Genomic DNA, 27,047 nt, shown 5'->3' with positions numbered 1-27,047 from the left:
GTTCACACAACTGGATGTATTTCCAAATGAAAACTAAATACGTCAATCCCATCTGGAGCCTTCTTGAAAATAACCCACTGGTGCAGATTCCGGACGTCCTGGTGTGACCCCTATGCTGCCTGAGTAGCGTTTGAGGCAGAGACCGTATGACACGGACTGTCACCCACACACAACCCTCCCTAAGGTCAGCAAAGCACTTAGAGCCACCAAGCAGATAAAACAGTTTGAACTTTTTTCTCTCTCTAAAATGTGAAGACTCACTGATGAAAACCCCCTCGGTACTAAAACAAAAGAATTTCACAATATCGAGGCCTGAAAAGTGGATACTACGGAATTGGGGTTGAAATTCAAATTATCACTCAAGATACAACCATCTGTAGATAATTCCATATGAATAATGAGAAAAAGCCCTAGCCACCTTCTTGGGGCTCGCTAGCCCTATCGGCATTTAATAGCGTGAAATTAACACCGGGCTCGGCACAAATGTTTAAAGGCCTTTTTTTTTTTTTCCATTTTTATTATCTGGTTTGTCCACAAAGAAACTTCTATCAAGATTTCGGTCTGTGAACCTGCCTCCATGTGTCTACTGCTTCCTACAACAGGTGTCCATTTAAAACATGGATAAAACTTTGAAAGTATTTTGCTTTTGAAAACCTACTAAGCGTTAGTCAAATAGTTCAGCTTCTTTGGTATTAGATTCACTTTCGCACACAAGATAGCGCTGATTCTGAGAACAGCGAATGTGTGACTTAGATACTTAAAAATATATCCCAAACTTATTTATCTGACCAGTAAGCCTTCTAAATCTATTTGAGTAGCATATATTTACAAAGTAGAAAGTCTAGAAAGTTCTTAATTATAATTAGGCACACAGAGAATTAGCCAAATGCATTAGAAGACTACTCAAGGACTTAGCCCTTGTCACCCTGTCAGCTCTATTCACGTTTCGCTCCAGCCTAACAGCTAAATGTCACAGCTCCACGCCAAACGCACCAAGGACTTTCTCGGCGCTGATATGCCTACTTCACAATGAGCAATATTTCAGCATCATCAGAATTAAACATCCACTAAATTCAATTTAATAAGGCTGCATCATCCTCAGTGTTTCACCTTCATGCACAACTTATTAGAATTTCATATGAAAAGCTAAAAGCTCTGAAAACACAGATGCTATCATATTCCTGAAAAGAAGGCCCTTTTCTTGAGCAGTCTGAGACACTGGATAGCGGCTCAGACTGTAATTGGGAGTCTTCTCAGATCAGCTGACAGAATTCGAATTCAAAAAGAGATTAAAGACAAAATGTCAGGGTTTACCGATTGTGAGAAATTCCTGAATTCTCCTTCAGCCCTTCAGCAAGATGAGAAGCCTCAAACAAGGACTCCGAGGGCCTCTCTGCAAGCAGACCCAGTCCCTGGCTGTCCTCAGGAGCTCTGCTTACACCGCGGAGGGAGGAAAGACACAATGCTTTATGTGATTTCAAAGTGAGACTGGAAATGCACTCCATCTGCATGTATGTGTATTACTTTCTTCTGGCTTACAAGAAAGAAAACCAGCAGGCACTGTAGTGCACATAAAGATTGAGAAAGAAAAGAAGTAAACTGTCAGAAGGGACTGTCAAGTAAAATCTAATATTAGAAACATTAACAAGGGTGTAACATCATTTTGTTGGCCTCTAGTTAAAATGGTGCATCGGAGGTTATTTTAAATTCAGGGTAAAGGCTATCTTGAGACTGCATAGCAAGGTCCTAGTTAGATGTAGGTGATACAAAGCTCCCACGGTTAAAGAAGCAAGAACTTTAAGGATGGGGCAAGGGAACGAAATCTTCTCCTTGCTGACCTAATTCATTAGGTCAGTCACTCGTTAGCAACTAAATATGCCAGCTGTGTGCTCATCTTATTAAAGGGCTACGTTTTCCACTAGAAAAGCAGAAGGCAACCACAAAAGTGTTATTTCCTCAACAGCACCAGTGTGCAAACAGGTGTGTACTGGGGGCAAAGGTCGCGGGTGCCCCCTCGAGCCAGAGGCTCCCAGCAATGTTGACACGCTGTTGTGGTCCTCGGCCTAGTCTGGCACACTGAACAATAACTGAAATCCATCACAAGATCACTTGCCAGGCCTCTTCGGTTAAATGGGTCTTTATTTTTAGAGAACAATGGGAATTATAGGAAGCTGGAGATCTTACATCACAGAACTATAAATAGTTGCTGTTAAATGCAGCCCTATGTTTTTGTTTTTCAATTTTTGAAATGAAGTTGATATTTGAGAGGGGTTTTTCATCTGTTGGACAGTTTATCATGTCCCAGTGATGTCATCTTATCTAGGTGATTAAGGACTTTTTTCGTTTTTCAATCAGACAAACCACTAGCTCTCAACGGGAATTTTAATCAGACGGATTGCTTGCTGTGCTGAGACTGTCCCCGGCGAACAAACAGAACATTACTGACCTTTCCTCCATAGGAAATTTAAATTTGTATCATTTGGCTGGTTAGGATTTCTGCCATTTCCCTGTGGATCAAGATTAGAGATGAACTTTCAGGTTCAGTCATACATTAAAAACACAAACACATAAGCTGTGAAAAGCCAGAAGCAGAATGATGTGTTTCCCCTGATGCAAAGGTCACCGCTGTTTCTGCTCATTCATTCCAGTTGACCACAGGCTCCTATGCTTATTGCCCTCATTTAGGGAACTCAGATTGGTAAAGAGCCATACTTATGGGTCCTCAGCATGTTCACTGCATTAAGATTATCTGCTATATTTAACCTAGCTCTCTCATTTGTATGTTAAAGGAAAAAAATATTTCCCTTGTGACAGACTAGACCTAACAGGACATTTTTTTTTAATGTGTAAATGAGGTTATATTTATCAGAATAGTTCTGGTTTGGTCTAGAAAGTTTCTGACTTGGAGCAGCAGCAAGGGAAAAAGAAAAAAAAAAAAATCCCAAGTAAATATTCCTTAGAGAAACCTGCTGCTCTCAAAATAAGCAATTTCAGGACACAAACTCACAGAACTGCTGTGTCATCAAGTATTAATTAAATAGGTTAGAGGAGTCACACAGAAAACAGATCCTCTACCCCAATAAAGTCAGTAAAAATAACTTCGCTAAGCTAGTGACCATGATCTCCTGGATTAAATTTGCAATTGTTTTTGTATTTCCTGAACTGAATTCATAAACTGATGTAATTAGGAAACAAAACCATCTCTAAGATCCCACAGAGCATTCATTTAATGACTTAGGACTGAGAGGAAAGGTTGAACAGCTTTATTCTAGAACCAAGCACGAAGCAGATGTAATGACTAAAAAAAAAAAAAAAAGACTCAGGACTAAGGTTTATTATATATTATTTAAAAGGTGATGTTGTCTGAAACGAAGGTGAGGCTGCATTTCCACCTCAACACTTATCTTTAAATTAATCTTCAATTTAATTTGCTTAGCTACATTGTAATATCTGATTCCAAGAGGATATGCAATTAATTATCAGGAAACATCAGGAAAATACTTAAATCTAACCTGTTGTAACTAACATATAGGTCTAGGTTAGGAAGAAGTTTAAAAATGCTTTTTAAATATTTATAAGTTAGATAATTCTATTAATTTTACAATCTGTTTGAAGGATGCTTTGTAGTTTGGTCATGAAAGGGCTGGGGTTTTTTTGTTTGTTCTTAAAAAAATTTAAATCAGTGGGCTAGAGAATGTTTTATCTTGATAGGCAGGTTTGATTATGCATTGCTTTTATGAATTGCCTCCACAATGAAAATGAGTCACACAAATGAGAGAGAGGAAAATCATTTCGGATTTCAGCTAGGTGCAAACGCACAATTGCTTGACACTCTCCTTGGAAAGTCAATTCAGATTTGACATTGGCCGTATCACTTAGAAGTGGGTCAATAGATTGCACAATATCAAATATCAAAGATATCTTGAGAGAATAGCTTGTTCTTCATAGCAGAAGAGTGTGCCCCAAATAGTTTTTAAACTGAGTTTTCATGGTCTGTGAAATGCCATGGCATTATTTTAATGATTAAAAAAATGAAAAGTTAATAAAAATGAGTGATGCATTCATCCTTAATTATATGCCAAAGGTGAATAGATGTCTTTCTTTATCATAAGCTGGGGGGAAAAAATGAATACCTGCTGCAGCAGACATTGTGCTAAGCAAAGACATGTTGATTTAGCTCACATCCTCCCCCATACCTTTAAACAATGAGTCTCTCGAATTCAGTAGTTCAAGGTCATACAGCTAAAAGGGTCAGTGCCCGGGGTTCATGCCCAGAATTCAAATCCAGATTTTGTCCAATTTCAAGGCCCATGTTCCTTTCACCGCATATTCCCCTGCTTGGTTTCATACTGACCGGGCCCCTTCCAGTCACGCAGCTCTCAACTCCGCGACCCACCTCAGAGCGCTGCATAGCTAAACCGCGGGCAGAACAAAGGCAGCTGCTTCCTTAAACTCACCTTGCTCTTCTCCCCCACCGCCCTACCCCGGGAATTCCGAGCAGGACACTTCTGTCCCTCTCCAAGTGATTGTAAGAAGTGCCCAAGCTAAACAGTGCGTGCAAAGAGATTTTAAAGTCATTTTGGCATAATTATCCTAATCAACAAAAACCAAGTGCAGCTCAATTAAACTTTTGAGAAGAAAATTTGTGTGGGAGTTCAATAAATTAAAGCTTAAGGTCAGGCTTTTATAAGGTGCTCCAGATTCTATCACCTTGCTCTAATTCTTGCATATTTCAGCAGTCACGTTTTTTTGCGACTTCACAGAAATAACAAGTCATTTTAAAAATCCCGAGATGGTTACAAAAGTACTGTTAACACACACTGTGCATCCACATATAGCCCCAGCACTGAGAACATTGGGATAAACTTGAAAGTCTGCAATTGCAAAGTTATTTTTAAATCTAAACCAGGTGATAATTTAAAAAAAAAAAAAAAAAGGAAGAGGTGAGTGTTACTGAACCAACTTAGATTTCTCAGTTTCCACAGTGTTTGCATTGCTCCTTTCATTCCTGGCACTATCGGTGTCATAAGGTTTGAACAAATCTAGAGCAATTATCCGGAAACCCTCACACATAGGCTGACTTGATCATCCTGAGGCTTTTTATTTCACATTAAGTGAAATTATTTACTCGTAAAGATTCTTCATCTCTTTTTAGAACGGTAATTTCAAAGTTTCTGGAATAGTACATCAATGAGAGCAAATAACTATTATCAAACTGTCAAACAGATGATATCCTTCATGATAACCCAACTGTGTGAAACCTTTGGTTATCTGTACACAAACAGCATGCTATATGTAACTTGAGGAAAACTCATAGCTTTCCGAACGTTAACTATTATCCTTAAAAGCCACCTACAACCTATTTGGTTTAGGGTCAAAGCATTGTGTGCACACAGTAAGTTCTCAGTGCGTAATCTGAACGAACCTAGGCAGTTTTAACCTAGGAAATTGTCAGAGGGAAAATGCGTATATGTCCTCGGTAATAGTGACTGATTTCAAAACCAAACACAGAGAAAATGAGAAAGAGGCATGCTATGCATGAGGCAGGCCTTCAGAAGGGGCAACGAGACTTCCCAGGTACGCTGAATGCAAGCCTGTGAATGGGGAGTTACTCATTAAACAGCCCACATAAAGATGCTTGTTAGTTTAGATTTTTATGGAGCAACCAACCGCATAGAGGGCTATTATAAACTTCGATTTTGTATCTAAATTTGTATGAATGGAGCACCGCTGTAAAAAGCCTTTAGGTACAAAATGTTTTGAGAATTTCTGTAACTTCAAAAAGGTCCAATCACACCCTCCCCCTCCTCCACCCCATTGTTCCATTGCTTCAGATGTTTTTATTAAAACTAGCAGCTACAGAGGTACTGTGAATGCAGATTTAAGCCAAATAGGCTATTTTGCCTTTTCCATTTTCAGCCAAATGAAATTTGATTTTTAAGGTTTTTGCCAGTGTGTGTCCATCTTCAGATATACCGCAGAACCTTAAAGAGAAGAATTAATATCATCTGAGGCTTTGTTATAGAATGAAGAATCTACAGTCATGCATTAAAAAAAAAATGTGTTTTTACTTCAGAAGCTGTGAAATAGTAAGCTGTACCAGCCACAAGAGATTTTTGGAAAAAAGATCAAAAGGTGGCTAATATATTTTTATATGAAAAAAGAAGACAAGCTAAATTCTCAGCGGCTCTTGTCAAAGCCAGTTTGTACAGTGACTAGACAACAAATAAGGGCATTGTTAGCAACTCAGGAAAACTCCTGCAGAAATAATTGAAAATTTCCCCTCTGGGTTTTCCATTTACCCTAGGCAAAACAAAAACAACCCTTAAACCAAAAATACGCACTAGAAACTGAACCGGCAGGGGGCGGGGGGCGCCTGGGTGGCTCAGTGGGTTAAGCGTCTGACTCTTGGTTTGGGCTCAGGTCATGATCTCAGGGTCCTGGGATGGAGCCCCACATGGGGCTCTGCACTCAGCGGGGAGTCTGCTTGAAAGACTCTCTCCCTCTGCCCCTCTCCCCCATCCATCTCCCCCTTTCTCTATCTCTCGCTCTGTCAAAACAAATAAATCTAAGAGAAAGAAAAAAAAAGAAAGAAAGAAAGAAAGAAAGAAAGAAAGAAAGAAAGAAAGAAAGAAAAGAAAAGAAAGAAATTGAGAAAGAAAGAGAGGGAGAAAGAAACCAACCAGGTATTGAGAGGAGAGCCAAACAAGTGTAATGGAGAGGTATAAACATGCAGGTTATAGTACAGGTACATATCTTCTTCTCAAGGGAATGATGAAAAGGGATCTCCCTTTTTATTAAGTACACATAACACAGAGGCCTTACAGGAAGTTAGCTGTGGCTAAGTGTAGCCAAGTTCAGAACAGCAAGTAACTGTTGGCAGGATGGGCTATGTAACACTGTATAGTTTGATGAGAGCCCTGAGAGCAGGCTGTCCTAAAGATGGGAAGAACAATGTGTGGCTCCCCGGAGGTGGGTCCTCGGACCACACCCAACCCCATGCTTTATATTCACTATTTGAGTACGAGCAGCCTGGGCTCAGAGAGGGTGGTGGGGTCAGTGCCAGCTCTTCTTACAAGCTGTGGCTGCATCAGGGCAAAGAGGGAGGAAGAAGCCACTTTCTAGATACTTTCTGTCATTGTTATTTATCCCTTTGTTGTCAAAGATGCTGGCAACAAAATGTATCACAACACAGTTTCTGGTTTTACCCAAAAAAAAAAAAAAAAACCCCCCCCCCCCCCCCCCGCCCAGGATAGGAAGAGTAACCATATGCACAATTTCCCTGTCAGTGCACAGGAAATCGACCTCTGGGGAGATATATTTTGTAAGGGCATCACAGGCCAGAGAATGTGATCAGAAATTCTGCTAAATGCTGAAAAAAAGGTCTTCAAATGATCAGAGATGGTTACCTGAAAGAACTGTGGGGTAAGAAGCAGAAAGTTCTTCACGGTTTAGCAGTATCATGCTCTTAAAAGACATGCCTAAAAACCATGACCAAGAACACGACCTCACTCGAGGCACAAAAAATGGATTCTGCAAATGGGATATTCAGCAAATGTTTCGCCGCATGGTTCAGGAGTCCCTAACCGAAAATATATTGTGTGCACGGGAAAAGGTTCACAACACAAACATCAGAAACCTATTGAGACAGATGGGTTCTGTTCTCCGGTCTTCTATTTCCCAAACTGTATTAAGTCCTCAAATTAGGAAGTAGGAAGCAAATCCAAAAAATCTGAAAAATATAGCACTGAGGAGAAATTACTAGCAAAAAGGATGCCGAATAAGAATCAAAATAAAACTGTCTATTCATTTTTTAAATGGTCCTTATTTTTCAATCTTGCAGCTCAAGCCCATGTTCAAACATTTAATAAGACAAACTTCCAAGAAACTGGGCTCAACAGGAAGGATTTTCATGTTATAAGAGATGTGGTCCTGTAGATCCATGATTTCCCAACTCTTATGGTCATCGATTTAAAAAGTCTAAAAAATTGTGTTGATATCTCCAATGTATACATACTTATTTATATAATTTAGTTATTTACTACTACACTGGCACACTGTATAAATGATACATACAACAAATAAAAATTTTAAAAGATAAAAAGTATTTTTAAAGCAGGTCTGGGGCGCCTGGGTGGCACAGTGGTTGAGCGTCTGCCTTTGGCTCAGGGCGTGATCCCGGCGTTGTGGGATCGAGCCCCACATCAGGCTCCTCCGCTATGAGCCTGCTTCTTCCTCTCCCACTCCCCCCTGCTTGTGTTCCCTCTCTCACTGGCTGTCTCTATCTCTGTCGAATAAATAAATAAAAATCTTAAAAAAAAAAAAAAGAATTTATAAAGCAGGTCTAACATTCTCTTCCCACACTCAAGCGCATAATCTCTGCACAGCTGCACAACTTGGAACACCAACAGCCCACCTGCCACAACACTAATTCACTAACTGCGTTGAGCGGCAGCAAATATTCACCCCTAGCTCAGACACACACGTTTTGAGATTTTGCAATTTTATTCAAAATACTTCAACTTTATTTTTTTTCTTTTTTCTTTATTTATTATGTTATGTTAGCCACCATACAGTACATCGTTAGTTTTTGATGTAGTGTTCCAGGATTCATTAGTTGTGTGTAACACCCAAATACTTCAACTGTAAATGTAGTGCTTTTATTTTACTGTCTAGAACCCGCTGTCTTCAGACAGCAATTCAGGGGTTTCGAAGACAGTTTTTATTACTGTCAATAGCAGCATTTTACTCAGCAACTATAATGAGATAGGCATTTGCTAGTACATGCAGTATGTCTAATTCTCATAAGAAGTATAAAGTAGAAATTATTTTTCCTATTTTATAAAATTAAAAAAAAAACAAACCAAGTTTCATGATCAGCTGTATTCTACAAATAAGTGGGAAAGCCAAGATGGGTATTCTTAAAACCACAAAATCAAAATGGTCACAACTATAGGACATTATGGGAAAGGCCAGTATTTTAGCTCTTTCAATGCTTTATTTACAGCTGGCTCCTTAAAGCAAAGAGAGGGGAACAGAGAAACAAATGGTTGGCTATTAAAAATTACCTTCTTTTTAAAATACAGCCCTCAGATTATTTCCACCTCCTCCTCTCCCCTTCTCTTCCAGCAAACAGTCCTAGAAAGAGGACTGCAGGCCCAAATTCTGGGAGCGGTTCCAGTGGTGAGACACCCTGGGCCCAGGGTCAGCTCCCACTGACAGTCGTCCCAAACCTCAGAGTCTAACCGGCACTGCTTCCCCAAACAACGGCCTCTAACAACAGAGAACCTGTGAAGGGCGAGTTTGGGGCTGGTGGAGCAGCGTGCTCTGTTCTGCACGGAGGAGCACAAGAGCAGCGGAGGGACGGAAAGCCGATTCCCTCCCCACTCTTCTCACCGGACCGACTCTCTCTCAGGGCCCAGTGTTCTGGCTATGTTCCCAAACAGAGCCTGAAACTGGCTACCGGGTCCCCCAAAACTTATTCCTCTTCCAGACACAGACGCGACGAATATCTGCGAAAACTCTGGCCCACCAGAGACCCACAAAAGATGAGATCAGTGAAGCTGGGGCAGTTACTTTAAGGTAAAAAGTAGCTGGATTAGGAGAAATGCTGATTGTAAAACTCCATTTGGCACTTTAAGTACCATGACTTGAAATTTCACTGCTACACTTAACGGAAAACGTGGGTCAAATACATTTAGTGACTCAGTATGATTTCCTTTCCTGGACACTTTTAGAAAGATACATGACATACTTCTGTCCAGGTTGGTTTCAATAGTGGAAAAGGAGAATGGATGAATTTCAAGGCCGTTTCCGTTCTTCTATTCCCACACAGGCATTCTTCCCACTGGCAAACCCCTATTCACGGCCACACCCGAGCAGAGCTTCCCTGGGAAGCTCTCCCCACACTGAAGGTGGGATTGGGAACTTTCTCCTCTGCATGCTCAAAAGATCTTAAAGCTATGTTTATGAGAAGCGCTCTAAAATGCAAGCGTTTGCTCTGGACTGTGGCTTTCTGTGCTTACCCGCCTTGTATTCTCAGGGCTTCTCACCGTGCCTGGCATGGCCTCGCTCACAATAACTATTCTGTGGATGAAGAACTCAAGGTGGGACCCAAGAATCCTGATTCCTACAGATAAGCTGTAATAGCTATACTAGCTTGGTCTTGGCGCTTCTGTTTCAAACCAGGGTTTGTTTGTATACACTTCCTATAAATCCACCCTAGGTCTCGGAGCATTTTGTCTGTTTCCTCCTCCTGAGGTCACTACATCTGGTTGTCAACATACAAAGGAACTCTGCTCATTAGCGGCCACACTAAATCCAGCATAACACAAATGAGGTGGCTCTTACAACTCTTCTATTCACAAATTAGAAATGACTGTCCTTTCCAGCATTTGCTGTGATTCCTATACAAAGTGGCCGGGCCCTGTGGGGAAAGGTACGATTCTCTGGCATCTTTATTCCAGTCAAAGCGCTCGTCGGTATCATTCTGATTTTAGTATATGTGCTGCCGAAGAGAGCACCAAAGTGTTCCTCGAAAACAAAGAAAGATTAAAAAAAAAAAAACCAATCCCCATCTATTTCACTTAGAGGGCTTGATCCAGCAAACACTTAAAAAATGAATTTCAGGGTGGGGTGTAGCAAGGCAGTGTTATGCCAAATGTAATACAGTATGTCCTTCTCCCCTAAAAAAAAAAAAAAAAAAGCCAATTTGTGTTTTTTAAGGAATATCTTTCTGAACGACCAGTGAGTCACTTTACTTGGCCTACCACAGAATAATATTGAATCCTAGAAAAACACTAGCCCTTAAAACATGTTTCCTTTTTAACTTTAGTAATTTATTATAGGAGGATGACACCAAAACTGTACATGAAACATTGAGAATAACAAAACCCAAACTTCATAAATATTAGAAAGCTACCAAATATTGCAGGGTTCTAGTTAGCTGTATTAAAAGAAAATCCATATGAGGAAACTCCTTGCACAAAACACTTCCCAAATAGTTCAATTTCTTACACAAATTATGTCAAGAATTCACACTTTTAAATATACTTCTGACCCCAAATAATTAAAGCAAACCTTCTCTCTCATCCTCAGCCCGCCCCACCCTGGGACAAAGAGCAGTGCAAGAGCAAACAAGTCACTAAAATATCCATGGACTGAGTCCCTCATAGCCCTCGCCTTCCCTGACCCCCAATTCCAATATTTCAGTTAACTACTGTCTACCTTAACTCTTCTCTTCCAGAACGCAGGTCAGCAACCAAGGAGAAAGGTGCAGATAACAAGTGAACATTTTTGCCAGGCCATGATACTTCTTAGATTCAATTACTTTGTTAAGCCTTTGCTTTCCCCAAACTTCCCTATGAAGGCTTTTCTTTTCTTTTCTTTTTCTTTTTTTTTTTTTTTTTTTACCTTCTATACAGATCAGCAACGAAGTGAGCATATCCAAAATAAGTTGGCCCTGCTACTGAACAAGATAGAGCTTCCCCAGATTTCAGTACCATAGGATTCCAGTTCCTCTTCCTTAAATTGGTATTTATTCAACACAACACTTACTGGGCATGCATCTTAGGCTACCTTCCCCTTCTCCTCCCCCAATAAGAGTCACGTCCTTGGAGGTGAAAGCTAGCTTAAGCCCTTCTGTAGCCTGAGTGCCAGTATGTGCTCAGGAGAAGCCCTGTGAGTGATGGTAGTGGGGATGGGCCATTCTCCTCCCATCTGGTTAGGACACAGGACCCAGAACAGCCTCCTACTCAAAAACATGCAGACCGTTTTACACCCTACTGGAGGGGGTCTGAGGGCGTGGTAAACAAACAGGTTTTATCTCCTACGATATTCTGATCAGTTCGGTGGCAGCTGCCTAGAGCGCTGGGTTAAGAAAGATAATGAGGCCACACGTCCTACTCTGAGGGATTAGAGATGGCTGTCACACACGCAGGTGAGGAGCCCAAGCTGTGTGTGCTCGGTGCTTGCCATCCTAGCTCCTTCACTGAGCCCAAATCTCAATTTCAGGGCTTTCAAAAACTTGTTACTGCCTAAGTTCCTTTCCTGACTGAAGCGTTAGACCAGGTATAGAGGATTCAAAGTCTTCCAGATATATATATTTCGATGTATCCTTTTATATAAAAGTTTGGTGAAGAATACTTTTCCTGGTGAATCAGACTTAAAGGTCAACGTGACGGACCCAGCGCTCCCTCCTGTTCCCGCTAGCTTTTCCACAAAAGCAAAAGCATCAAAGCTCTTCATTCCAGAAGCGGCACCAGCCGGGATCACTTAAGGATCCCACGGACGGTGCAGCCACTTGCTTTCATTCTAGTAGATGCTATATTCTTCTGTTTAAAGAGCTCTCTTTCCCCATCCTGTGCTCGCCCATAAATCTGTACATCAAAGACAACCCCAAGATCAGGGGTAACAACATTGGGAGATTTGGTTTCCAACTTCTCCTCTGAAATCATTTGATGAAACCTTGCATAAAGTCGTTTCACAATGGTGAGAATACAAACTCAACAATCTCCCCCAACAGGAGTACAGAAGTGTCCTAGGGGCTCAGCAAACTCAAAATAACAAATCAAACCCATTCTTCTTTTGATTTGTTCCTGGTCATGTTCCCCTCAGCTGGCAAAATCCTTAATTTTTTTTTGTAATAGAAAAGATCAAAAAATCCATTTCATAATTCTTATCTAAAGAAGCATTATTACAAAGCAAAGCACATTGAGCGCAATCTCCACTTCTAGCTTTATAATCGAATTTATTGTATTTCTAAGGCAATCTTCATCAATTTGCACTTCCCTAATCAAATTCTATTGTTTAAAGAAACAATTTTGCTTAATACTTGCTGTCCCCTCTGCATTACGGTAATGCGCATCCTTGGTCTCTCCGCCCCAACCCCTTCAAAGCATTTACGCCACTTATGAACTGCTGGACAGGCTTTCCTCCTACTTTCTCCGACTGAGAACAAACCACTTAGGCCAGGGTCGTTTAAAAGTTCCCTTAAAATGTTCTCAATGGTTATAATGAAATAAAAAGTCTTTCCAAGATAAAAAAAAAAATTAAAAAGTATGTTATAGAGTGAGAAAATAAAAATATGTCGTTTCTCAAGAAATATTCTTTGTTTAGTGAAAGGCCAGTTTGCCTTTGTAAGTTAACTTACGATCTTATAAAAAAAGCTTCCCAAACCCCAAATATTGAAATCATTTAAATAATTATCTCAGGGAAGGAAAAAGGCACCCACACATGGGCATTAAATGACATAATGAACAATAGCCTGGAACAGGAGCCACGCTGAGCCACAGTCTGGAAGGTCTGGGGGTTCTGAACCGGTTTACACTTTAATCCATCCCCCACAGTCTTTTCCTCCCCGACTGCTGACTCCAGGAGCCCTGGAACCAGAGGTGCAAACACAGCCAAGGAGAAGTCGGAGACATAAACGCAGCTCGCCTTAGATTGGCACCAAGGGTGAAATCCTATCGTCACTTTAAACATCAACGGAACCTCTAAAACACATATTTTTGCAAAAAAGAAAATTTGTTTCAGTAAATGGCAGGCACTGTATGATAGCATCAGGTGTCTTCTGGGCAAGTGTGCCATTTAGTATGAAATATTAAATTGATAAAATGGCGGGAGAGAGTTCAAAAGTAGAAACCATGTCAAAAGTCTAAAGAAAATGGGATCCCCCCCCCGAGAAAAGAGATCCAGGCTAACCTTTTTTCTTGGGATACTACCTTCTATTGGACCACAACAAGATCATGGAGTGCAGAGAAAGCAAGGTGGAAAGAAGGAGCTCTCCGAACACATTTTGTCAACTACAGACCTAGAGTTTCAAAACTTTCTTTCTGGGAAACTGAACTTAAATTTTTTTCTCTTTACTAACCAGATCATTGCACACATGCCATACCCCAAACTTCCAACCCCTTCATTTCTGCCACTGAGCTTTACTTGTCTTTAAGTGAAAACAAAACAAAACAAGCGAGCTGCATATTTTTATTTAGCTCAACAAATTACGTAGGTGCATGGGCAGGGGACAGATCTCACAGGTACACAGCCGTGTTTCCTCATGGACTGAATACATACCATTGCCATGAATATATCCTTTACCGGGAGAAGCGAATGAGCAACATAAGTAAATTTTTTTTTTAACAAAAATGGGGCCTAAAAATAAGTCCTTACGCGTAATTCCTGAACAGTAAATAACTAGCCTGTCGATGATGGACCTTGTTTAAAGCACCACACAACAATGTGTGTTTACATGACCCTTTTATTTCATAGTTAGAAATAATACAGTTCCACAGGGTAAATCATCAATAAATAACGGTGTTTAATCATTAAACGTAAAAATCCCAACTCTTTGGCATCTGACAGGATTCTATTTCTTGTCAAACTAATGACTGTATAGATAGAGTTAATCTTAGTGATCATTCGTCAATACAATATGTTACAAAGGTGCAATTTACTTGAAAATATACAACAGCTGAAAGTTTCCAGCCCACCAAGAAATCTGATCAACTCAGTAACATAAGCGTCAACTTCCCCAAGGTGCTTTCACATGGTTTGCCTCAGGGAAAGCATGATAAATGTGGATGAAGAGATCCTAGGGTTTCCTAATACTTATTCTGCTCTAAACAGAGTTTGCCATTCATTGTGGCTAAAGGAAAGTCATATCTGCACCAGGAATGACCCACTCATTAATAAAAGGTGTTCATATTTTATAAGCAAGATTGCTAACACCTAAGAAACTCACGGCCCCCAAACTGAAATTTAAAATAAGCAGTTCCTATGCTGCCAGAAATGCCAATTCAGTAATAAATTGCACCTTCAAGAGTCATAAAAGAAAAAAAGAAATAGAAACTTTTACAAAAGGTTAAGTTACATACATTTTTCTCAAAATATACTCAAGAATAGTTGAGCTGTATTTGTTACTAAAGCCAGGGCGTTATTCCTTTAGCAACAAATTAAACCAGTGCAATTGACATAAATTGTTAAGTAATCCAGGATTAACCCATTAAAACTATAGAAGCACTTTAGGCTCCTACACTAATCCTAGAGACTGGAATTTGAACGAGTGCATGAGCTGCACAGAAAACTGGAATGACCCACTGCCATGCTGAATGGTGTCACTTCATACTTAGTTTAAGCATTCGATAGTAGACATCGTGAGTCCTTCTATTCAAGTTTCATTCACTTACAGAACATTCAGATGCAAACAGTATTATGCCTATCATCCACAACTTAAAGAATCCTTTCCATTTTAAAGTTCCAGATGAATTTTTAACTTAGAAAGTAAGCACTAAGGAAACTTTTTAACTTATGAAAACTTCATATTGGAAACTTTCTGGAAAAGCTTCCCCCCACCCGTTGTAAAATAAATACTTTGTATCCCAAATTTAATTGTATTAAGACACACTTTAATAATGCTATAAAGAAATATTTTACAGCCATAGAGATCAATAACTTTCCATGCGGAAATAAAAAAATTCATTGCTCAATAGTATTATTGAGGCAAGTGAAGAAAGATTATTCTCTTGTCAATCTGAAATGTTAATTGTTTCAGTGCAAAACCAGTTATAAAATATTTAAACTCAATATTTAAAAATAAAAAGTGGTCCAATTCAGCAATGTTCAAGTTCTAAATTTCATAAAACAAATCATTACATACATTTTATAGTAAAATACAGAGATTAAAGAAGTACTTGAGTACTTAAAGATATAAATTTCTAATGAATCATACCAAGTCAGCAACAACCAAGCAGATAACATTCCCAATTTGAGTGTCAGAATCATAAAGATGGTATTACTGTACCAAAGCCTTTTTTTCCTAGCTAAAAAGCTATACAAACTAACGGCCAACATTCTGTTTTCTTTGCAGTTGCGTGCTCTAGAATGATTTCCCCCCAAGTACCTGTGATTTCATTCCTGTATTCAAATTTTGATCCAAACAATTTTTATGTTCCAGGAACACTTAGCTGATATAACCATCTATAATGGGAAGAGTCCTGTACAGAGTACGACAGTGGGTTTTTCCGGCCAAGCGGAGGCTGCCCTAAACTGGTTCCACTCTCTGCAAGTCACTCATGTGTTATTCCTAGCGAACACACGGTCCCCTCTGAGGGTGAGGTGTTGAAGCTGGTACTGTAGCACTTCTGTGTCGGCTGGCTCCTTGATGCTCATTTTATCTAGATTGAGGTAGTCCAGGGATTTGGAGTGAGCCCTCTTACCTTTGAGAAGACAAAGAGGCAGAGGCCCATGGAGGGCCTTGTAAGGTTCGTAAGGTAAGGATTTAGTGCACTTGTCTCCTGAGCTGGGCATCCGCCTTCGCCTCCTGCCGTTCACAGCCGGGATCTCGTACGGCTGGTAGTACCTGCTTCGGGTTTTATACAAGCGGGAGGAACGCGCGAGTCCTGCATCCAGCTGTTTGGAGCGCAAGGAAGGCACAGCCTCTCCCTTACTCTCTTCACCTCCTGTGCACTTCTGGGCGAACTTCAGGAGTTCCTCACCAGTTGTGAAGCCAACCAAATAGTTAGAGTCCATGTGGAGAATCTGGTAGCCCGACACAGTCCGGCGCATGGGCGAGCACGGCGTGCTGGAGCAGCGGGGCTTCTCGGCTTCCGCCTTGCCCGGGGGGCTCGCCTCGGCCACGGGCAAGGGCAGCGTGGCCAGGGTACTTCTGGACTCTCCGTTGACGTCGACTTCCATTTTAGGCACCAGTCGGCACGCTCCTGCAAGCAAACAGACGCAGATCGTAACGGTATCGTGCACAGAACCTTGGGCCGAGCTGGAGCAGTTTAGACGGCTCAGGGAGCATGAAACGACACCGGCCTGAGAAACAGCCCCTGTCCAACTGCCAGATGTTTATGTGTGTCTATACAGCATTCCAGAGCAGGCATAAAATGACTACGACTTCTCTGCCTGCATGAACTCCAAGGCAGGACCGCTAAAAGTTTTCAGATGGAGACGGCAACAGAAAACAGTACTTTCTCTAAATGAGGCACTCCGTTCAATCACACGAAGTTTACTCCTTGATAGGATAGGAAGCAAATCAAATACAGATCTCAACACGAGGCCGATAAAAATATCCTACACAGTGCCACAAGGATCCACCAAATATTCCCAACTTGAAAACTGACATCTTTATATTTCCCAACATTTAATTTAAAATAAGTACTCAGCTCTTCACACCTACACATTTTTTTCAATTGCGTTTAAGGGGCACATCATGAGAGATGAAAACGGATCGATTTCTGCAAAGGTTCCAAAACAGGCCCCCCAAAATATTTTTAAGGTATGGAGGAAAGTTGGTCTCAACGGAAAGTTCCGCAAATGTTCTTCCTCCCATGTCCCCAATGAATTATTTAGAGCAAACCATTTTGTAGTTTAAACATAAACCCTAAATCCAAGAAATCAGGTAATTTTTAATATTGAACATATATAAAATATCAGATGCACTTGGACTATTTAATCAGAAAATACGCCATTGATTTGTGAGTTATTTTATTTTGCAATACCCGAGACACTGCACTTTTGAATAGTTTAATAAATGGCAGAACAATTCTCAATGACTGCTGGTATCATTCATCACGATGATGACGTTACACAGTTTGGAAAAACCCCCTGACAAGAAGTACCACAAATAATGGCCAGGTTTCTAGAAAGCTGCCGATAAGTCAAATTTTGGAAAATGAAAAGTACTAAGGGGAAGTGAGTGACAGTGTCATTTCAGAGAAACTTTATTTTTAATTAAGCATCAGTCAGGAGTAGAAAACACAATTTTAAGTATTTCAGATTGCCAACCAAAATGATGTCAAATAGTAACTAATTTTAAGATGAAAAATTTATTGGAAAAGACTGTTATATTAAATAATTCTTATCAATCCTTTTGCAAAACAAATAATCCTTTCCTGATTGAAGCATTTCCCAAAGTTTGGGTATTCATTTAAAATCCAAGCAATTCTAAAGCTTCAAAAAAAAGAACCTTATCCCCTCACTTGCATGCTGTACTTTCCTTCGTTAGGAAATAAAGCAAGACTGTGAAGAAGCCCCCTGATACCATCCTGTCCTCACTACAGTCCACATCTGAGCACAAGTGAAGACGAACATTAACACTGAGTCCTGAAGTACAGCATGCGACGAAGGGATCCACAGAGCTTTACTCACGTCTTGCTCTAAATCTTAGTCTAGGTAGTTCCAAATTTAATTTAATCAAAATATGGTAGCCCCTCAACCCTTCCAGATTTAAGGTAATTGGCTTTATTCTACATTATTAATGTAAAAATAAATTTATACTTGATCGTGTAACTTAAATTTCTCTGTTAAGAGGACAGGAATAGTTAGGGTCGGTCAGCTACTTTGATAAGCATACAGAAACCTGAAGATTTCTATCTAATAAACTTTGGAGGGCCCAAGCTTCATCAAACCTTATGCTGAATAAACAAATGTTTCCTCTAAACCAAATGACACACTAATCTAATACTTCCTTTCTCACGAATTCTAGATACCCAGAAGGAGCACAAGAGGACAGATCCAAGGCCTCCAACCTACCTAACCAGACAGGCAGCTACAGGCAGCAAGTGTGTCTCTGACACTCCATTCTACAAGACAAGGTGAGGAGGGTCGGTGAGGCTCAAATAAGCAGGGCTGTGGAGGAAACGGAGCACACACGGATGGGTAACCACGCAAGAATGACCCAGGTGACAACAGTCAGGCAATCAGTCCACACTAGGTGACACACTCGTCTCGGTCTCTTCCAAATCTGGGAATCCATGACAGTGCACAGACCACCTCGCTGTGGTCTCATCTGGTGCATTAACAACGTGCCCAAGTCCGTGCATTCACACTCCACCCACTGGGATTTGGGTAATAATTCAAACAGAGGCTAGGCTGGAAGTCATCTTCTGTGCTTCTGAGGGATCGAAATGGCTAAGCAAGGGAAGCGCGGACAAACACAATAAGAAGGGCAGGGACAGGCTTCTGTGGTCAACAGGACCATCACAGGTTTGCTCCTACCCTAAGCCTGTTCTGCTGCAACATGGCAGCCCACCAGGAATTCTCAGAATCTCTAGAGGAGGAGGATAAAGGACGTCAGGATGCAAAGGTTTGACAGAAAAGGCAGAAAGTATCTATTACCTAGAAAATAAGCACCTAGAAAATGAGAAAACTGAAGAGAGTGCATGAAGTGATATAAAAAGGTCACAATCTGATGGGACACGAAACAGATACTAGGCCAATACTGAGATGAGTACCCACCACGGCTTCGGTTTCCAGCAGCCGTAACATCATAAAAACTAGCACGTGGGCTGGGCCAAACCACCTAACAGGATCTTCAGGTATCTACCTGACAGACAATGATCTCACCCTGATTGTCAAATGAAAGAAACAGATGTAATCTAAGAGCTCTGGAAATTCCACCCAAGCTGCCTGGTGTAAGAAACCTACCAAACTTTGCTGAGGTAAACACCAGACTCCCTGTTAGAAGACACCACTTCACCGGCAAGTTAAAGGAACAGCATTTCCAATACACTCTAACAAGTATGTGGCCTAGAAACTAGGGTCCATACTCTACGTCAAATCTCTGAATTACAGTCTCGCTGTCTTGGAACATAAAAACGCTTGTTTTAAATATTACATATATAGCTGCAAGCTATGGAATTTCTTTTTTTTTTTTTTTTTAAAAGATTTTATTTATTTATTCGACAGAGATAGAGGCAGCCAGTGAGAGGGAACACAAGCAGGGGGAGTGGGAGAGGAAGAAGCAGGCTCATAGCAGAGGAGCCTGATGTGGGGCTTGATCCCGCAACGCCGGGATCACGCCCTGAGCCGAAGGCAGATGCTTAACCGCTATGCCACCCAGGCGCCCCAGCTATGGAATTTCTGATGAACAACTATAAATTCGGGAAATCTGCTTGCACGTTTTAGCTATAAAAACATCAGGGCTTCTGCTCCAAACAGTAAGACAGTCTCAAAACTAACAGCTCTGTTGGGTAGTTTCACTGGTTTCCTCAGTGAATGGTCAAATGTACGAGAACATCTTCACCTCTTGATATTCAAGTAGGAACGTCAATGGTGCAACAACGCAACTCTTGCAAACTGCTTAGATTTTTTTTTTAAAGGATCCATTTTACTTATATATTGATTGCCCTTCTAAAGAGCACCTAGCATACACCACTAAGAAAGCTAGGCGGTGGCCGCGTTTCAGAAAAGAGAACACTGATTGGCAAATATTTTGTTTTTCGGTAGGTGGAATGCTGACTAAGCAGTATGCCCTCCACTCTTCAATGTGAACGAAAGCAAACTTCTCATGCTATTAAATTCCTGAGAATTTCCTGACTGGATTTAAATACTGGAGCAAGACCCTGGGAGCAGTTACAGGATCAACTTCCTCAGGTGACCTCGCAAATGAGCAGAAGTAGTACAGGAACACATCTGAAGAAGTCTAGCTACTTTCTAATTCTGCAATTCTACCAAAAAAAAAAAAAAAAAAGCAAAAGAAAACAGTGACACCGAAGATGGAGGTACAGTATTTCACACAGCAAAATTTCTTACTAAAAGCACTAGATCAGGGACATGTGGGTGGTTCAGCTGGTTAAGCGTCTGACTTTTGATTTTGGCTGAGGTCATGATCTCAGGGTCGTGAAACTGAGCCCCGTGTCAGGCTCCACGCTCAGCGGGAGTCTGCTTAGATTCTCTCTCTCCCTCTGTCTCCCACCCCACCCACTCACTTGCTCTCTCTCTCTCTCTGAAAAAATAAACACAAAATAAATAAAAGCACTGATCAGGAAACATGGCTACCACGACGACAACTGGAGATGGTCTGTGTTCAGCAGAATCTGCTTATAGGTTTATTATTCTTAACAAACCATTCGTGACGAAGCATTTTGTTTCCTATCCTAAAATAAACCATGCCTCATAAATGAATACTGGCAAGATAAAAGATTACGAGGAACTCTTACAAATACTGCGGGTATGGGCAACAGGCACCCACTCGCACTGCATCAATAAGAATAAACACGAACTGGGAAACCAGGCACGACGCTGACTAACTTCTGCACTGCTGACCGCTGGAAATCATGGAGCAACAACACTCTTATTGATTCCATTAATGCTTTTCATATGTAGTTTAAAGCAAAAATGAAAACCAGAAACAGAAAACAGAAGAAGTGTTGTTATTATAATAACAGAAGCAGAAAAACTTCTGTTGATAGAAGAGTCTAGAACAAAAAATACAAAAGAGAATAGAAAAGTCAACTTGTAGTTGAGCAATACCTTTAAAACTGAGTTTCCTAAACGAGTCCCATGAACATATATAATTTTTTTAAATGACACTTAAGGGTGTTCAGTATCAAATTTCTTCACAATCTAATCTGTAACAAAGGTTGTGACGTAAGACTTACAAAACAAGAAAGACCTCACAGTGTTCACAGGGGCCACTGTATTTCTTTGAAATGTGGGAGGATTCAAAACTCAACAAGACTAGACATGGTAACAGCTCAATATCTACTAGAAAAATGTACACAGAGCATTATTTTAAAAACATGGGGTATGGCACGCAATTATGAATTCTGGCTGCAACTAACAACAGCAGGTCCAAACTACAACACACGTGTAGGGGACCCTGGTACACCGAATAAGCGCACTCAAAAGACCTTCACCTGTGTAAAATCTGCTTGGCTCCGAACACTCCCCAGGAGGTCAAACCTCCCAAGCATTTGGCACAAGGAGCATTTAAAAAATATAGCCAAGGTGCCGAGGTGCCTCACACCAGCTCTGAAAGTAGCTGAGAAGTTTCACAACTGCCTTACAAAGAATTCTTTTTGAGAATTACTGCATTCTGGGAATATTTTTTTTTACATCAGGCTTATCCCAAAAAAAAAAAAAAGTCACCATCAGTAATCAAAAAAATTATCCCATATGCTTGAACCGTTTTTAGTAACACACAGCAATTCCATTTAAGAGAAAACATATATAACTGTCTAAATATACAGAACAAAAATGTCACCATGTGAACAAAATCCTTTTCAAGAAATGATCCATTTGGAATAAAGCCGGCTCTTGGCAAATGGACTCTCCCTAAGCTTGACTACTGTCAGTCAGTAATATCTAGAACCACCTAGTTTCAATGCCAGCATCATCTTGGATTTCACCTGTGCAGAGCATCTGACTATGAAGAACAGGACACTGAAGCTGTCAAGGAAGGGGCTCGCCCGGGGCCAGGCAGGCAGGGCCGGTTTTCCGACGCCGACAACCTCATCGTGCTGTGCTTGGGGCACGTGGGTCCCCTCCGTCTATACACGCGAACAGCCTCCAAGGAGCTTCAGCAACTCCTGATGCCCGTGCTCTACCCCAGGTCTGTGGCTTCCGTCACCTAGGCCATCGCCTAGGCTCTGAAATTCTCATCTCCAGGAGATTCTACTCTGCACACATGTTTGGGAAGCTGTCAGAACTTACCAGACAGAGGGGCGCCTGGGTGGCACAGCGGTTAAGCGTCTGCCTTTGGCTCAGGGCGTGATCCCGGCGTTATGGGATCGAGCCCCACATCAGGCTCCTCCGCTGGAAGCCTGCTTCTTCCTCTCCCACTCCCCCTGCTTGTGTTCCCTCTCTCACTGGCTGTCTCTATCTCTGTCAAATAAACAAATAAAATCTTAAAAAAAAAAAAAAAGAACTTACCAGATAGAAGAATTTCACTCCTCTAACTCCCTGCCTTTTTTTGTTTTGTTTTGTTTTGTTTTAAATCAGTGATTACTGTCCTATTAGCAGATTTTCGGTTGCTTCGAATTGCTAATAGCCTGTCCCTAACGCCTTCTAACTTTCTGTTTCTAATCCACTGTTGGCTTAAAAAGTATGTGCTAATCAAACTTGTTAAAACTGGATATATAATAAAAATAAATCTTTGCTGAATGAGAAACAGGCCCTTCACCTGCACACACTTTGGTACAGTTACTTTAGCTTCTTAGAAGTCTGTGCCAGGTAGAGCCCTTTGCAAAAGAGTCTGCCAATTACTTACACAGTAAAATAAAAGTTTATTAAACAACCCGCCTACTCTACTGGTAGGTATTTACCTAGGAAAAATGAAAATGTATGTTTACACAAAGACCTGAACATGAATGTTTTTAACAGTTTTATTCATAATCACCAAAAACTGGGAATAATCCAAATGTCCATCAACAGGGAAATGGAAAAAGAAACTGCTCCATCCATATGATGGAACACCATTCAGCAACAAAAAGGAGCAAACTAGGATTACAAGAGTGAAAGCAGCAGATAGAAAATGCTACGTATGTGTGATTCTATTTATATGACATTCTGGAAATCTAATAGGGCAGTAATCAATGGATGACTGCAAAAGGTCAGGGTTGGGAGGAGGGGACAAAACTATAACGGGGCACAGGGAATCTTGGCGGGGTGACTAACACAGTCTATGTATTGACTATAATGGGCATTCCACAATTGGATACATTTGTTTTTTTTTTTTTTTTTTAAAGATTTAATTTATTTATTTGACAGAGATAGAGACAGCCAGAGAGAGGGAACACAAGCAGGGGGAGTGGGAGAGGAAGAAGCAGGCTCATAGCAGAAGAGCCTGATGTGGGGCTCGATCCCAGAACACCGGGATCACGCCCTGAGCTGAAGGCAGACGCTTAACCGCTATGCCACCCAGGCGCCCCCGGATACATTTGTTAAAACTCATCAACCTATACAAAACGGTAATTTTTACCAAATACAAATTATTCTTCAAATTGAAGTCTGACTTTAAGAATTAAAAAAAGAGGCGCCTGGGTGGCTCAGTCGTTAAGCGCCTGCCTTCGGCTCAGGGTGTGATCCCGGCGTTCTGGGATCGAGCCCCACATCAGGCTCCTATGCTGGGAGCCTGCTTCTTCCTCTCCCACTCCCCCCGCTTGTGTTCCCTCTCTCGCTGACTGTCTCTCTCTCTGTCAAATAAATAAATAAATCTTTAAAAAAAAGAATAAAAAAAATTAAAATAAAAGAAGCCTATCACATACGTCCAAGTTTTTGACCATCCTCCTAATTTTAAAATTCTACAAATTACCTAATCTCAGAGTCAGAAGGAATCTTAATGGTTGTTCAGTGCATGCTTGAACACCTCCAATGACAGGTAACTCACTACCTCTCAAGTCTGTTCATTTCATCTTTGCAGCTGTGCTAGACTGTCCTTGTATTTACATATATAATTATATCCATAATTATGTATACATACTTACATATACACATGCATATCTGAAGAGAAAGATACAGACAGACAGACACACACGTTCCTGTAACTTCCACTCACTGCTTCTAGTCTTGGGCTTTATCTAAATTAGATGAGTTCTTGCTCAATATCCTCTAAAAGTATTTTGTACTTAGAGTTTTCAAGCGTCTTGCTTTTTTCCTCAAAACTGAAAATTTAGTAATGTTTCCATTTTCTCAATGTTTTAAAACACATTGTCATAAATCCGGTACGCTATATTACCTAATGAAACAAAAGTGTCTGGTTTTCCCCACCATTCTTTCGAATCATTCTGCTGCTGACTGCTAATTTGGAGATCACTTATTATGAAACCAGAAGTTTTTCCAGAATTTTTTTTCCCAAGTATTTTCCCCTCAAAGATTCTGACCACCCTAATTCAAAGCAAGGACCTACAAAGATATTGCCCAAATAGAATGAGATACCAAAGCACGAACTCACACTAATACACTTTCTGAAATGTTACAAAGCTACAAAGATAATTATTAAATTTTTTTCACCATCAAACACATGGAGCCACAGGGATAACTGTTAGCACAGATACACGGATGACGCACTGAAAAAAGACAACGAAAAGACAACAGCACTGCATAATTTTAACAAGTTTAAATTCATGGTGTAATAAAAGGAAGGTCACACTTGCAGTGAAGTGCTATATGACCAAGCAAAACTGATGCATCTTCCAGTCACCTGTTTGCCATTCTTTACGTATGATAACATACAACTGAACTTTTTGCAAATTATTTTACCAATCTCTAGGGATTAACATTTTGCTAAAATTTCCCTGAAATCAGAGCAACTACCTCTTAACCACTCTATTCTGAAATATTATCCCATAAAACCCCCTTATCTCACAGGACTAAGGAAAAACCCCACTCAATCGATAAGGCAAACACTTCTGATAATAATGTTAACAATCTGCAACAATTTCAGTTCCCATCATTAAAAATTTCATTACTGTAGTATACATATTTGCAACAATATCTCGACATTTCACATTCATCTGTTTATGCAGTCCTTAAAATACATGATGACATTGTGTTCATACAATGGGTTAATAAAAGGAAAAAGCAAAATAGAACTCACCAGACTAAATCCCAGAAGACGTCACTGTACAATGTCCAATGAGTCCCAAGGGAACACAGGCATAATATTTTTTCTGCTCTACTCCAGATACTAAACATGGAATATAAAAATAAACCTTTAATTTAACAAGTAACACAACTTATAAAGCAATTGTAACAATTCTAACTGCAACACAGGATGGAACTGGCAGGGGGTACTAACATCAGGTACAGGTTATAGAGGGTGCAATATTAATTCATTTAATTAAAGCAATTTGACTTTGTTCAACTAAATTAAACTTTAAACATTTTATCATGTTTGTTCCTCTGTATTCTGCTGCTGAAATTCGACCTCCAGACTAAAAGCAGCTAACTGGACTGAACAAACAGACACACAAACGTGGGGAGTTTAATGGTGGTTCCACCACCCGAGTTCTCTTCATGTACTCAAGAGATTCACAGTGTCTTGTGAAAAAAATGATGACGCTGGGGTCAAAGGAACAGGTCCTAGCCATGGCCTTGCTAAGAACTCCGTCTCTTGACCGTGCATAAAGAGCAATATTGAAAATGAGGACGATACCATTCTTCCTCCCTCATATAGTTGTTAAGTGGATCAGATGAGATGAGGCAGGGGAACGTGTTCTGCACGTTGTAAAGCCCTTTAGAGACGCGTGATGTTATTATTATGCAATTAATTTCTGGTGTCTACTCATCTTAGCTGTAAAATAGCAACAATAAAAATCCTTCATAAGACTGCTCTGAGGCAAATGATTGGAAAGGCCTCGGAAAACACTTTTTTTTGAGGGGAACAACACTCCTTTAGAGTTTTCACATTGCTTTACGTTTCTAGCATCTCCTCCAGGCCTTCCCCTTACCTGGGGAGGTAATGTGTGAGAATTTATCTTTGTGAGAATCTATCTTTATCTCCTACCTTCCTTGTTAATTGGGTTAATTTCTCGAGGTCAAGAAAACTCCCCAAAGTCCCATCCACCTGTAAAGATCTCTTTGGTGGTTGGGTTTCTGTTGCTGTGCTTAACCTGGGGCCAGGAAGCCTCCGGTGAGCTCAGAGGATTCATCTCACCAGCCCAGGGGCACAGGGCCCACAAGGGCGCTACAGTGACAACACGCCCTCAGGGCCCATGCCAACAGCAAGGGACAAGGGCAGGACTTTGGCACTTTATGACTGTCCTCGCCACTCCTGAAGGGTTTCATCCAAAGGAAATGCCGGTTACTGAGTTATAGGGTTTTGCCTCTTCAGCTTGAGAAACTGGCAGGACTGAGTGTCCCAGGACCCGCCTGTCACTCTGAGGAGCTCCCCTGGCCATCAGCCTTTGGAACCTCCCAGATGCAGGAAACAGACACGCCACGCTCCCTGCCGCGGCGGCTGCCACAAACCGGGTCCAGACTGCCTAACCGAGACACCTGCGGAGGGAAACTCGGTTCTCCTCCACCAGCCAAGCCGCTGGTTTCTACATCCAGTGAACTGCAACGCAGAAAACTGCGGCCTGACGGCAGGTGCTTGTATCCAACACAACCTCCTCTCAGACCGTCCCCTACTGTTGTTCTGAAGTTCAAGCTCATCCCTTCTTCAGTAAGTGGGCTTTCACCGCGAAGGGAACTTTAGAGAGAAACTCCTGATTTGGAGCCCCTTCCGCGGGCCGAAGCGAAGGCCGCCCCTAGCACCGCGGCCTCACCACCGCTCCTGGGGAGCCGGCAGCCCCCCGGAAAGGGCTCCACGGAGCACTGCTTGG

At 41.1% G+C, this 27,047-nt stretch overlaps 1 protein-coding gene across 5 annotated transcripts in view; it reads right to left on the bottom strand.

Moving 5' to 3' along the window:
- Positions 1-27,047, bottom strand: part of MACIR (macrophage immunometabolism regulator) — a 145,568-nt gene that overhangs the window by 112,821 nt on the left and 5,700 nt on the right. For 2 of the 5 annotated variants that reach the window (XM_034656594.1, XM_034656593.1), the window contains 2 exons: positions 25,319-25,408; positions 14,237-16,712 (listed from right to left, as the gene is read on the bottom strand). In XM_034656594.1, coding sequence (XP_034512485.1) covers positions 16,066-16,689 — 624 coding nt within the window. In that variant the 5' untranslated portion in view covers positions 16,690-16,712; positions 25,319-25,408 and the 3' untranslated portion in view covers positions 14,237-16,065. Of the gene's footprint in view, positions 1-14,236; positions 16,713-25,318; positions 25,409-27,047 lie in introns of those variants that run through there. The other 3 variants (XR_004624173.1, XR_004624174.1, XM_034656595.1) reach the window with 2 other exon arrangements.

This window comes from Ailuropoda melanoleuca, chromosome 3 (assembly GCF_002007445.2).
Source record: "Ailuropoda melanoleuca isolate Jingjing chromosome 3, ASM200744v2, whole genome shotgun sequence".
NCBI lineage: Eukaryota > Metazoa > Chordata > Mammalia > Carnivora > Ursidae > Ailuropoda > Ailuropoda melanoleuca.
Note: the sequence above shows the minus strand (reverse complement) of the source record. Positions and strands in the feature narration are given on the sequence as shown.